The sequence below is a fragment of the Gadus macrocephalus genome, chromosome 12 (assembly GCF_031168955.1).
Source record: "Gadus macrocephalus chromosome 12, ASM3116895v1".
NCBI classification, from domain to species: domain Eukaryota; kingdom Metazoa; phylum Chordata; class Actinopteri; order Gadiformes; family Gadidae; genus Gadus; species Gadus macrocephalus.
This window is the reverse complement of record NC_082393.1, coordinates 16930610-16943679: the sequence shown is the minus strand read 5'-3', so window position 1 is coordinate 16943679 and position 13070 is coordinate 16930610. Positions and strand designations below refer to the sequence as shown.

The window sequence follows — 13070 nt, the reverse complement described above, 5'->3', positions numbered from 1 at the left end:
AAGGAATCTGGGTTGTAAGGTTTCCCCAGCAGCATGGAGAGCAGAACAAAGTTGTTGGCTCAAGTCAGAAGGAACAATCTTACTTTAATCAAAAATTACAAAAAAGAAATGCGAAGCAACCATATTCAAACACTGATTTGCATTTTTTCCCACAAACAAACAGCGCAGCATTGGGATGCCTGATATGTTTTATTAAAAATACGGAACAGGGAATGCATTGCAATACCCAGGGAGTCCCCCCTGCACCCAGGGTGCAGGGGGGAGGGGGCTGTCTCATTGAATGGAGGCTTCAGGCTCCACTGAAACCCCCTGTAGTTATTTTACTTAAAGAGGGACAGTGAGAAAAAGGGATAGACAAACCTATATAGGCTTGGATGGACAGGGGGTTGATATTGCAAAAAAAAAATCTGCACAAAAGATATTGGATGTTCAACATATATTCACGCTCTGAATTACAGTGATGTGATGCGGGGAACCCTAAAGAAGTGATCACTGCTATGAGTTCTGAGTGGTGCATAACTCTAATGGCGTATAACTTTAGTAGTGTATAACTGCCCAGGAGACGGTCGGGCCGCAGTACTTCGCTCATAGAGCCTTTGTTTTGACAATTATTCGACCTAATAGGTGCATTACTTAAAAGCCTTCTCTAAACAAAAGCCTAACTATGGAAGTATTAATTTGACTTTAACCCACGTGTAACCCACAGAAGACGATTCATGCAACACTCAAGATCAAGACCAAATGGAGTACTGCACCAGAGAAGTCCATTTAGATGTTGCTGGCTTCAAATTCAAATTGTAATGCTGTAACATTGACGTGTAACACATAAATGTCTGCACCATACTTTCCAGCAATACAACGACGAAAATACACTCTCTGTTCCTTTAATAGACACTATCGAAAATATATGCATTTTCCTCTTAATGAACTACATTAAGTTAATTTGCAAGAAACAGATATCTCACTTTTATACATTTTCATAAACATGTTTTATTTTTGTGAAATACAGGCAATATCAAACAAACTGCAGTTGTGTTGCTTTGATTGAGTCAAAAAAACTCAACAAAAAAAACTTAATTGTGTTAAAGTTTTTTGAACAAAAGCAGATAACTTGACAGTCTTCAGAGTTAAACAAAGCTGTGTAATGGTTTTATAGTGCAATATTTTAACTTATTTTTCAGTAAAAGTAACGCAGTATTCAGTTTAGTGTTTCACATAATTCAGTATAACCCAGTAATCCGTCTCAAATTATTATTCCCTGTGAGTTAATATCAGTTTTTAGTATTTCTGTCCGTCACCATCACTCCTCATCACTGCTTTCCTTCAGGTCCTGTCTGCCGACGGACATCCTCATAGAAGTTGCAGACTGTCTGACTAACCCCTGGTTCACCCAGGAAGAAGAACGAAAAAGACCATCCTGGACCTTCTCTATCGTTGCTGCTATGGGAAAACCAAATGAATAAAGGCTTATCTTATCCTACCGTACCTCAGTCCTCATCAATGCTTTCCTCCAAGTCCTGTCTGCCAACACGGTCACCTCCCACACCCACCAGCAACCATCCTGAACCTTCTCTATCATTGCTACTGTGGCAAAACAGAACCACACTGGGGATAAATTAAGCCTTATCTTATCCTACCCTTTATTAACTAGCAGTATTAGGACATTTCTTTGCCTCCTTGACACAGCTGATCCTCAGGGCAGCAGCTGGTATGAAGGTGTCCAACTGCTTCCCAAACTTTAGGAATGGTAACAGAAGTTACCGATGTACTGCTCATTGAAGCCCACCGTGTCTGATCTTAAATGATCAAGAGGAACAGTGGCAAGAAACGGTGGCCACAGATTGGAAAGATGTAATTTATTCTCAATTCTTTGCTTCTTCGGAGCAGAAAGCAGAAATAGTACATTAATGTTTTATTTTTACTCATAGCAGGAATATGAGAAATATATGAGAAAGTTCTGAGTTCATGCTGAACAATAGTACGCAAATAATACGGCAAAACCAGTCATGGTGGCAAACTACACCAAAATCAATCTTTACAGCAGTCTTCAATAGTAGGTCTGTGAAATGGGTGATTTTGACAGCACCAGATTCTGCATTACATCAAATTGATCGAAAGTTTCCTTCACAGCATTTAGCAGATCATAGAATGTATATACAGTATGTGTATATGGTCTGCTCATCATTTTGATGGCGGATGCGTTCATTTATCATTTTCACATTCAAGTCAGCTGGAAGATACTTTCTGCCAGGTGCACCAGGGAGAGCATAATGGCTTTCTCTGCAGGTAAATGTTTTAACATGGTGTCTCACTAATTGTCCCTTGGCTGCCATTTCATTTGAGTTGCGAGGCCCACTGGTTCCGGTTTTCAGGCACTGGCACCCCGTTCTTCATCCAGTACTTGGCCATGTTGCAGAGGCAATCTTTTTTGATTCCCGGGAAAAATACATGAATCTTTATTAACAGACAAGCTCTTGGTTAGAGCAGCGAGCAATTAGGGGATTGAATGAAATATAATTGACATATTTTTTTATAGCCGATTAATTGTTTTGAATGATTAAAAGTTTTTACATTCCCCTTAATCTCACCATCCAACCCTGTCTCGTCAAAATTACGTTCACAGAAAACTATTCGGCATTCTCAATTACGTTTGTCATAAAACGTATTTTGTCTGCGATTACGTTTTATTGAACGTATTGCAAATACGTTCGTCCTCAGCCTATTTTTTGCCATTTATTAACCTCTATGATTATGTTTGGTTGAAACGTATCCCAGATAGGTTAAATGTCAACGTATAGCACATTATTGTCATTAAGGCATATCTCCCTTTCAAAGAACGTTTCATTTAACGTATTTTGTCTGAAAAACGTATCTTGGCTGTGGATACGTGTTATTGAACGTATCGCAAATACGTTCGTTGTCAACCTATTTTTTGCCATTAATTTACCTCTAGGATTATGTTTGGTTGAAACGTATCCCAAATATGTTAAATGTCAATGTATAGCACATTATTGTCATTAAGGCATATTTCCCTTTCGGGAAACGTTTCATTTAACGTAATTTTGTCCCTGATTACGTTTTATTGAACATATTGCAAATAGGTTCGTTCTCAACATTTTTGTTGTTTTTATTTAAGCTACCTCTTGGATTACATAGGCTACATTTAATTGAAACGTATCCTTAATAGGCTACGTTAAATTTCGATAACACATTATTGTCAGAATTTCATTCATAGAATTACCGAGTTGATGGTCAATGGTCAGATACAGATCTTGTTATAACGATAATTGAATAAAAGCTATGGTCAACTTATAATATTTTAACTAAAATAATTATATAGAGAGAGAGAGAGAGAGAGAGAGAGAGAGAGAGAGAGAGAGAGAGAGAGAGAGAGAGAGAGAGAGAGAGAGAGAGAGAGAGAGAGAATGTATGTTTTAATATTTAATGAATTAAATAAAATAAAGGCTTTAAACATGTGACATGCCTACGTTTTTTTACCACGTGACAAAAAACGTGTCACGTGACTCTTACGTTCGCTAAGGTTGTTCTGCTCGCAACCCTTTCTCATCAAAATTACGTTCCCAGAGAACTATTCGGCATTCTCAATTACGTTTGTCTAAAAAAAGTATTTTGTCCGTGATTACGTTTTATTGAACATATTGTAATGACCTCGCCGGTGACATAACGATGTCGAGTCATTAGTAATTGAAGGAACTTTTAATGAACCAAAACCAGGTCACTGAAACCCGTAACCAATGGCAGAAATCCCACCCAAAACAAACCCTGGTTACCCCGGCAACCCCCAACACGGTCTCACTCATGTGCAGGCCCCCACCCTCGTGTTCTTCCAAGGCCCTCCCCCAGCTGACCTAATGATTCGCCCCCACATTGATTGACAAGAAGAACATTACAATACATGCACACAGAACCACGCGGCAAAGGAGCTGCCGTCAATTGGGTTGTTTTTGTCGTGAACTAGAGTCCGATGGTTGAAAAATAGACAGATATTCCAAGGTATCCGTAAAAGGCAGCTTGGATGTGTTTATTTTCTGCAGTTTAGACTTCTATAACTAATTTTTGAAAGCAAAACACCAAGCTCATTGATTTAACGAGGGAGGGTTATTTGAAACAATTTATTAAATAAATATTTGTGAGAGGTCATTCCTTCTCCTGATTTGACTTCCTATTTATGTCTAGGGTAAACCCCTACTGTCCACAAGCATCCCCCCCCTCCCCATATGGATTTGGAGAATTGTTGCCACGTCCCAGTGGTGGAGGTATCATATATATATGAAAGAGGATTCAATTATAGCCTACTACAATGATCGATTAGGAGGCCGAAGCCCTAAAGGAAGTGATGCAATAGGTGACTGAGTCGACAACATTTAAGTAAGCTGTATAGGGTCTCTTATATATCAAAGGGGGTCTCAAAGGACGCATACGCTTCAACCTGTGGCTCCAGCACTACAGGAAATGACTCAGCAACGGCTCCATCTTGTTGCAACTCACCCAACGGCTCGCTTGCAAGATTTTGGCCTGAAGTTCTTCCCAGACCTACACCCTAGCCATCCAACATGCATATCTGAGAATCAGGCCTCTCTTTAATAATGACAAAAAGTTACGAGAGAAACACACATTAACTTTTGGTTATCTCATAAGCGGCGTGGTGCCGGCTCCTTTTGACCTTTTGACCCCCGACTTCAAAAACGTGACCACAGGCCAGCTGTGTCTGCACACCTTTAGCCACAAATGTACGCCTCCATCCCACAAAGAATGGGGACTAGAAACTAACCTCTGTCTTATGTACATTTACTGTACTGTTGGAGGTCACGCCCCTTTGCCGACCTTTTCGAGATAGCTAGGGATGCTAAAATGTTTACACACATTTCCCGGGGCCCCGTGAACGACATATCCGCGATTTGGAGTTCTAGCCCTTAGAGAAAAAAAGTTTTCCCAAATGGAGTGTCATTTGGACAAAGCCCCTCAGAAGTGTAGCCTGCAAGACCTAATGGTTCAGAAAGTGGTGGAAAAACAGTTTTTGAGATAGGCCGCCCTGAAATTTTAATACCTTATTCTAGGGCCTTACTGGGACCTCCGCACCGAAACTTGGCCCGGTCGGACCCCGAGGGCAGGAAGGGGGGGCCCTTCCTGCCCGAAACTTGGCCCGGTCAGACCCCGAGGGCAGGCCCCCCCTTCCTGCCCTCGGGGTCCGACCGGGCCAAGTTTCGGTGCGGAGGTCCCAGTAAGGCCCTAGAATAAGGTATTAAAATTTCAGGGCGGTAGGACCTTCCTATCTCAAAAACTGTTTTTCCACCACTTTCTGAACCATTAGGTCTTGCAGGCTACACTTCTGAGGGGCTTTGTCCAAATGACACTCCATTTGGGAAAACTTTTTTTCTCTAAGGGCTAGAACTCCAAATCTCGGATATGTCGTTCACGGGGCCCCGGGAAATGTGTGTAAACATTTTAGCATCCCTAGCTATCTCGAAAAGGTTGGCAAAGGGGCGTGACCACCAACAGAGGTTAGTTTCTAGTCCCCATTCTTTGTGGGATGGAGGTGTACATTTGTGGCTACAGGTGTGTAGACACAGCTGGCCTGTGGCCACGTTTTTGAAGTCGGGGGTCAAAAGGTCAAAAGGAGCCGGCACTACACCGCTTATGAGATAACAAAAAGTTAATGCGTGTTTCTCTCATAACTTTTTGTCATTATTAACCCTTATAAGGTGTTCGGGTCTGTGGGACCCGTTTTCAGTTTTTAGCTTTATAAAAGTGATACAAATAATTATTATTTTGAACTAAGATTCATTGGCTTTGGCTCATTTTCTGTGAGGAACATGAATCAGAAAACATTTTCAATGACCCCCCCCTGTATACCCCCCCATCACATTACACACAGGGTGTTCGGGTCCAGTGGACCCGGAGCTAGTTTAAGTGTGGAAATCATAGGTTCTGTGCACCCTCATTTTCCCTTCTTCCTCTGTGTGTGTGTGTGTGTGTGTGTGTGTGTGTGTGTGTGTGTGTGTGTGTGTGTGTGTGTGTGTGTGTGTGTGTGTGTGTGTGTGTGTGAGAAAGAGATAGGGGGAAAGAGTAAAGCAGGTGAATGGGCCCATGGTGTGAGCACCCACAGTGTGCACCCACTGTTCCCGCACAAGGTTGCAAAATTGGAGCACCCAACACTATCAAGCTTGGGGACCTGACACTATAAAAAAGCTCTGTCAGCGTGGTTCCATACCACAACTGATCAAGATGGCAAAGCAATTCTCTGTTCAGACTGCCTTACAGCTGATATTTGAAGAGACAGAGGGTTTTGATGGTGATGCAGAGGAAATAGTTTCGGAAAGTGAGGATAACATCTCAGAGTTTGAAGAGGAGGATGAGCATCAGCCAGCTCCGAAACGTAAAAGAGCCTCAGGACTAGCCCTTCAGCAGCCAGGACAAGCCTGCGAGCAGCAAGCCCCAGGACCATCCCGTGTGCAGGCAGGACCAGCCCGCAAGCAGCCAGCCCCAGGACCATCCCGTGGGCAGCCAGGACCAGCCTGCGAGCAGCCAACCCCAGGACCAACCCGCGAGCAGCCAACCCCAGGACCAACCCGCAAGCAGCCAGCCCCAGGAACAACCCGCAAGCAGCCAGCCCCAGGACCATCCCGTGAGCAGCCAGGACCAGCCCGCGAGCAGCCAACCCCAGGACCAACCCGCGAGCAGCCAACCCCAGGACCAACCCGCAAGCAGCCAGCCCCAGGAACAACCCGCAAGCAGCCAGCCCCAGGAACAACCCGCGAGCAGCCAGGCCCAGGAACAACCCGCAAGCAGCCAGCCCCAGGAACAACCCGCAAGCAGCGGACCAGCCCGTCAGCCAAAAAGAAACGCTGTGAAGTGTGTGGACCCATGATGGACAGAAAAACACAATATACATGCAACCAGTGCAAAAAATACATATGCAATACACACAGTGAGACTGCCCCTCATGTGTGGTATAGTCTGATATACGTATAATGGCCGTGTTCAAAGGCTTTAATGTGTTGTTCAGACAGATGTTATTGAGTATGTTTCAATTTCTAATGATGTTGATTATTTCCCATGAGTTATGCCTGTTTTATGAGGCATTTCCTTATTTTGTTGCATTTTAATGCAAAAATAAACAAAAACGAGTGGCACCTCTATTCATAAATGTGATTTAACAAAGGTAAAGTGAACAAATTTAACATATGTGTTGTTTATATTACTTGCAATTGGGATGGAGTAACCATCTGGTGAGTATTTAAAAAAAAAAGCTTGAGTATGTTGAATTAAAAGGCAATGGGTCCACCAGACCCAGCAGCACCTCCTGTGTAACAAAAACACGAACACCCTATGAGGGTTAAAGAGAGGCCTGATTCTCAGATATGCATGTTGGATGGCTAGGGTGTAGGTCTGGGAAGAACTTCAGGCCAAAATCTTGCAAGCGAGCCGCTGGGTGAGTTGCAACGAGATGGAGCACTTGCCGAGTCATTTCCTGTAGTGCTGGAGCCACAGGTTGAAGCGTATGCGTCCTTTGAGACCCCCTTTGATATATAAGAGACCCTATACAGCTTACTTAAATGTTGTCGACTCAGTCACCTATTGCATCACTTCCTTTAGGGCTTCGGCCTCCTAATCGATCATTGTAGTAGGCTATAATTGAATGCCCTCTTTCATATATATATGATACCTCCACCACTGGGACGTGGCAACAATTCTCCAAATCCATATGGGGAGGGGGGGGATGCTTGTGGACAGTAGGGGTTTACCCTAGACATAAATAGGAAGTCAAATCAGGAGAAGGAATGACCTCTCACAAATATTTATTTAATAAATTGTTTCAAATAACCCTCCCTCGTTAAATCAATGAGCTTGGTGTTTTGCTTTCAAAAATTAGTCATAGAAGTCTAAACTGCAGAAAATAAACACATCCAAGATGCCTTTTAAGGATACCTTGGAATATCTGTCTATTTTTCAACCATCGGACTCTAGTTTACGACCAAAACAACCCAATCGACGGCAGCTCCTTTGCCGCGTGGTTTTTAGAGCCACGAGTATTAGTGGGGGCGGTCGATAGCAACCACCATAGCAACCATGACGGTCAAGTGACTGGATTCAGCCCCGTTGAAAAAAATAGAATACTTCCCTACACACTCAGTAGTAGCTTAATGATATTTAAATTATTATGACCATGAAGTCTTTATTTGCATGGGTTTACATTTTGTTGTGTAGCATGGAAAAATCAGAGAAACACTCCCATTCAGAATGCATGGTTTACACTTCGTTCTTTGGAGCACGGTTATTTTTATTTATTTATTTATTTTCCGTTTTTGAGGAGTTGAGGATTTTTCTGCAATAATCAAAAATCCAATGGAAAACCCGTTGGCTTTTTGTCAAGGGAAACGAGGGAGACGCTCACTTCCGTGTTTGCCATCATACGTCATCCCTCTCCACCACTCTATACTGTAAAAACCGTAAAAACACATGTTCAAGTTGAATGATAATGCATGAATTTATTCTTTATTCTGCCATAGTAACACGGTAAATAAATGGCAAAAATAGGCTGAGAACGAATTCGTATTTACGATATTGTAGCGACCCTGGGACAGTTAAATAGTTTGTGTGTTATGTGTTGCATTGTATTTCGTTGTCCGTTATGCCAGTTGTTCTGTGTGCATGTATTGTAATGTTCTTCAATCAATGTGGGGGCGAATCATTAGGTCAGCTGGGGGAGGGCCTTGGAAGAACACGAGGGTGGGGGCCTGCACATGAGTGAGACCGTGTTGGGGGTTGCCGGGGTAACCAGGGTTTGTTTTGGGTGGGATTTCTGCCATTGGTTACGGGTTTCAGTGACCTGGTTTTGGTTCATTAAAAGTTCCTTCAATTGAGACTCACCTCAACAAAGTAGAACATGACAAGCTTAAAGGCCAATTTCCACCGGAATCGGCACGGAAGCGCCACGGCAGCGAAGCGGCTGTGTTCCGTACTGCAATCCCCACTGGAAGCGGCACGGACACGTTCCGACAGATGGCTCAAGACAAGCATAATTATAAGTATTCATACAATATTATTACCATATATATATATATATATACATAGGCCTACCTTATAATCAACCATACACATAACCCATTAAATACTGTAGACCTATGATTTCTAGATGTCATGGCAACGTCCACTCGGGACACTGGACTTGCGAGGCATCGACGCGGACTTTCATTTCTTCTTTGCCACTGATTAGCTATTGATACCATACCATAGACTGTATAATATTACAATACCCTGTGAATTGCATAGGGATCGATGTGAGCTCATGAATATTCATGCACAAAGGCAAACTGATTGGCTGTAGTCGTGTTCTGAGACACGGCAGCGAACCGGCAACTTTCAGAAATAGAAGAGGCAAGTATCGTAAACGAAGTTCCGGTTTGGGGACGGTTCCGTGCCGTGCCGGTGCCGTATCCAGTGGAATTCGCTCGGTGCAAGAAGCTACTTCCGTTCTACTTCCGCTCCCTCGATTGTGATGCTCAGTACTTCCGGCACGATGGCGATGTTTTTCACCAGATGTCTACAAGACCTGCCCAAACTGACCATATCAGACGTCCACAGACTTGTCCAAAAAGGATGCGTTGCCCCCCGGAGTAAACGGGAAAAGGGGTACAAGATGTACCTCTCGAGTTATATTGACAATTTTGAAGGTAAGTTCCAAACTGACATCAGAATACGTTCACATTGTGCCATCGCTAGGTAGCTAGCTTGGTTCAGAAAACTAGAGACAAATCGCGCAGTTACTAGTTACTTTTCGATCATCAGGTTGTTTGATCGACTGTACTGTGTTGAAAAGAAGTCCAGTGTGTTTTGATTCACATTACATGAATGACGTTGAATTCCCACAGTGTCAAATAAAGACCCGGCTGCGGGGAGGGTGACCGTCAGGGCCGTCTGCTATAGGTCCATGCGCAAACATGAGAAGCCTCACGACGTCAGAGTAGGGTGGAATACATGTGTTTAATCAGTTCAAGTTCAAGATTCTGGGGTGTTTTTGTGGCTATAGTTGGCGATGTGGATGTAGAACAACAATAATTCATCTCGAGTCTGTTTATTTTACTTAAACCTGAACTATACTTGGACATGGACACCCCAGAAACCGGTTGTTATTGCTCCTGTTCTTTGGAGCATACGTTTAAGTATGCCTTTTCATGGTGGGAACATTTGTCAATGTGAGGTAAGAGCTGATTTTGTACCCTCAGTCTAGGCTATCGTAAATCCTCAAGTAAAGACAGAGATTCAATTAGAAAACAGGCTGTGCAGCCTAAATAAATAAAACCCTCTGGCCACAATTGAGGATTTACGGTATACTAACCTGTTCAATTCTGTACTGCTCCTGTTCTTTGGAGTACAAGTTTAAGTAGGCCTTTACATGATGGGTACATTAGTCAGTGAGAGGTAAGAGCTGACTTTGTATCCTCAATCTAGGACATACTAACCAGTTCAATGCTCTATTAATACTAAACTGTATTATTTAAATAATAATAATTATAATACTAAAATCATGTTTTATCCATAGATCACTTTTGAGGACAGCACTCAGCCACAGATTCAAATAGCTGCGGCTGAGTGTTCTTGTGTGGCTGGAACTGCTCTCTGCAATCACAGTGTTGCACTGCTGTACCAGAGCACGAAATACTCGGCATTGCAACTGAAAGCAGTTCCGCCAGTCCTCAGCTGCACTGAAACTGAGCAGCAGTGGCATAAGCCCCGAAAACTGGTTAGTACTTAAGAACTAAGCAGATTGTTAATGTTATATGGATTTTTGAAATTTGATTGAAACTTTACCCGCTTTCTTGATAGGGTGTGAAACCTGGCAGAGTGAGTAATATGGTATTTGTCTCAACCAAACCAAAGTCGAGACAGTACACAGCTGCTGATGGTGTGAGGTAATATTCATTGTTAAGTACAAATATATTCTGCAGTCATTGTCAGATTGTTTTGTTATAAGAGTTATTGTTTTTTTTTAATTATGATGTAACTGTTTCAAAAGGAGCAAGCGCTACAAAGCAGTGCGGGGGGACTTGCCAGACCCAGATGTCCTGAAGGTCGACGAGGCATACCAGGACTTCATGGCAGACCTTGCACCATTAATCACCACGCTCTCCATAAGTCCTGGTGTCCCCCTCGTCAATTCCACTTTTGGGAGCGTTCAAGATGGAAGCCCTATTTCTTATCAGCACCCTGTGCCAGTGAGTAGGGTCATCATCCACCACCCAGACGCACCCTCTCCACCCCCACTGCCGTTACATGGTCACAGGCTGGACCCAAGCACATGTTCCTTTGTGTGCACTCACCAACAACAATGTAATGCAATGGCGCTTACCATCAATTTCGACATGGCAAGATCCATTGAGAGGGCCACAAGGGAACAGAGTGGTAGCGCAGAATGGCACAGCCTGAGGAAGATGAGGCTCACCTCCTCAAGGTTCCGGGAGGTGTGCCATGTCAGAGGTCACAGCTCTGCTGAGAACCTTGCCGAACGTATCCGCAAAGGTGGGGTTCAGACAGCTCTGATGAAGAGGGGGCTTGCACTGGAGCCAGTAGCTATTCAGGAGTATGCCCACATTAAAAACATCAGCTACTGGCCATCAGGATTTGTCATCCATCCAGATGCTCCCTGGCTCGGTTCTTCTCCAGATGGGGTCGTTTTTGATCCCACGGAGGCACCACCATTTGGGCTGGTGGAGGTGAAGTGTCCTAACGTGAAGAGCTACGTGGACTGCGGGTACCTGCGCATGCAGAATGGCGCCCTCCGTCTGAAGCCAAGCCACAGCTACTACTGGCAGGTGCAAGGCCAGCTGCTTATAACAGGGATGCAGTGGTGTGATTTTGTGGTTTTTGCAGAGGATGATGTTCTTGTGCAAAGAATTTATAAGGATGCTGAGGTTGCCAGGGTCATAAGGGAGAGGGGGGATTATTTATTTTTCTATCATTTCTTAATCTGATCTTTTTTAAATGAATGTTTCATTCAAAGACCATACCTTTCGAACTGATTGAAATGAGTGTAAAACTATGTGGATTGTTGATATAGGATCATTGAAAAAGTGTTGTTCAATCTTTCCTTATTAAATTCTACATATTCTAGTGTCATCTATGATGCATCTGGTTTTCATTTCAAGTCCTTTAAAACCCAAAGCTAATGTACATACAGTGGCAAACACAGTGACAGCAAATGCAAAACACAAAATTGGCCTGTCTCAGTTTAAAGCTCACCCACCGCGACAAGGTGCAGACCATTCGGGTGAGAACACGGGACAATACAAACAGACGTAACGCAGCACAAAATAAAACATTTACTTTATTTACTAGTTGCCCATGCCTTCACTAAAGGCCCATTCTGGTAGTTGACCAGGAAGCAGGCCACACTGAACAGTTCATCGATGTTCCCACATATAGATAGTGGTATGGCCTTGTCAAACAGTTTGTTCTCTTTTACTCTCCTGATACACCTCTCCACATGCACTCTCAGACGTGCAATCGCCTGTGTCTGTCTAACATCCTCACGACTCATTTGTTGTTTGTTCCTGAGAAATGCAGGCCGGTAAACCTTACAAGGAACAAGGTCGTCCACACGAAACCCTTTGTCCACCATGATTGCCATACCTGGCTTCAACAGCTTCACAATCCCAGACAACTTGAAAATCTCCCGGTCACTCATAGAGCCTGCATACAGTCCAGACACAAAGGTGACAGCACCGTGGGGTGCCATGCCAACCATGGCCTTGAATGTGGCATGAGATTTGTAGGTTGAGAAAACCTCACTCTGAAGGAGCAGAGAGGATGGTGTCTGACAAAATATTTCTGTACAATCAAGGACTACCTGTGTATCTGTAAAAGCTGCAAACTCAGGTGGCAGGTGAGCTCTCACTACCTCTGGAGGAACCCAAAGGCGCTTGCTTCCCAGCAGGCAGTACAGGAAGTGGGTCCATGTAGTGATGATACGACCTGCTGTTGTGCGGTGGATGTTGAACCTCTCTGCAAGGTCCCTCAGAGGAAAACCCACTGACAGGTACATCAGGAAC

At 43.6% G+C, this 13070-nt stretch overlaps 1 protein-coding gene across 2 annotated transcripts; it reads left to right on the top strand.

The window, feature by feature from the left end:
- Positions 1-10500: 10500 nt before the first annotated feature.
- On the top strand, positions 10501-12362 carry LOC132470004 (uncharacterized). Of its 2 annotated transcripts, XM_060068144.1 has the most exons (3): positions 10501-10765; positions 10849-10934; positions 11039-12362. In XM_060068144.1, exons 2-3 carry the CDS (start codon positions 10876-10878, stop codon positions 11991-11993), a joined length of 1014 nt encoding a protein of 337 aa, XP_059924127.1. In that variant the 5' UTR covers positions 10501-10765; positions 10849-10875; the 3' UTR covers positions 11994-12362. The 2 variants fall into 2 exon arrangements, with proteins under 2 accessions (XP_059924127.1, XP_059924128.1); XM_060068145.1 differs by having other exon boundaries at positions 10501-10934.
- Positions 12363-13070: the final 708 nt, after the last annotated feature.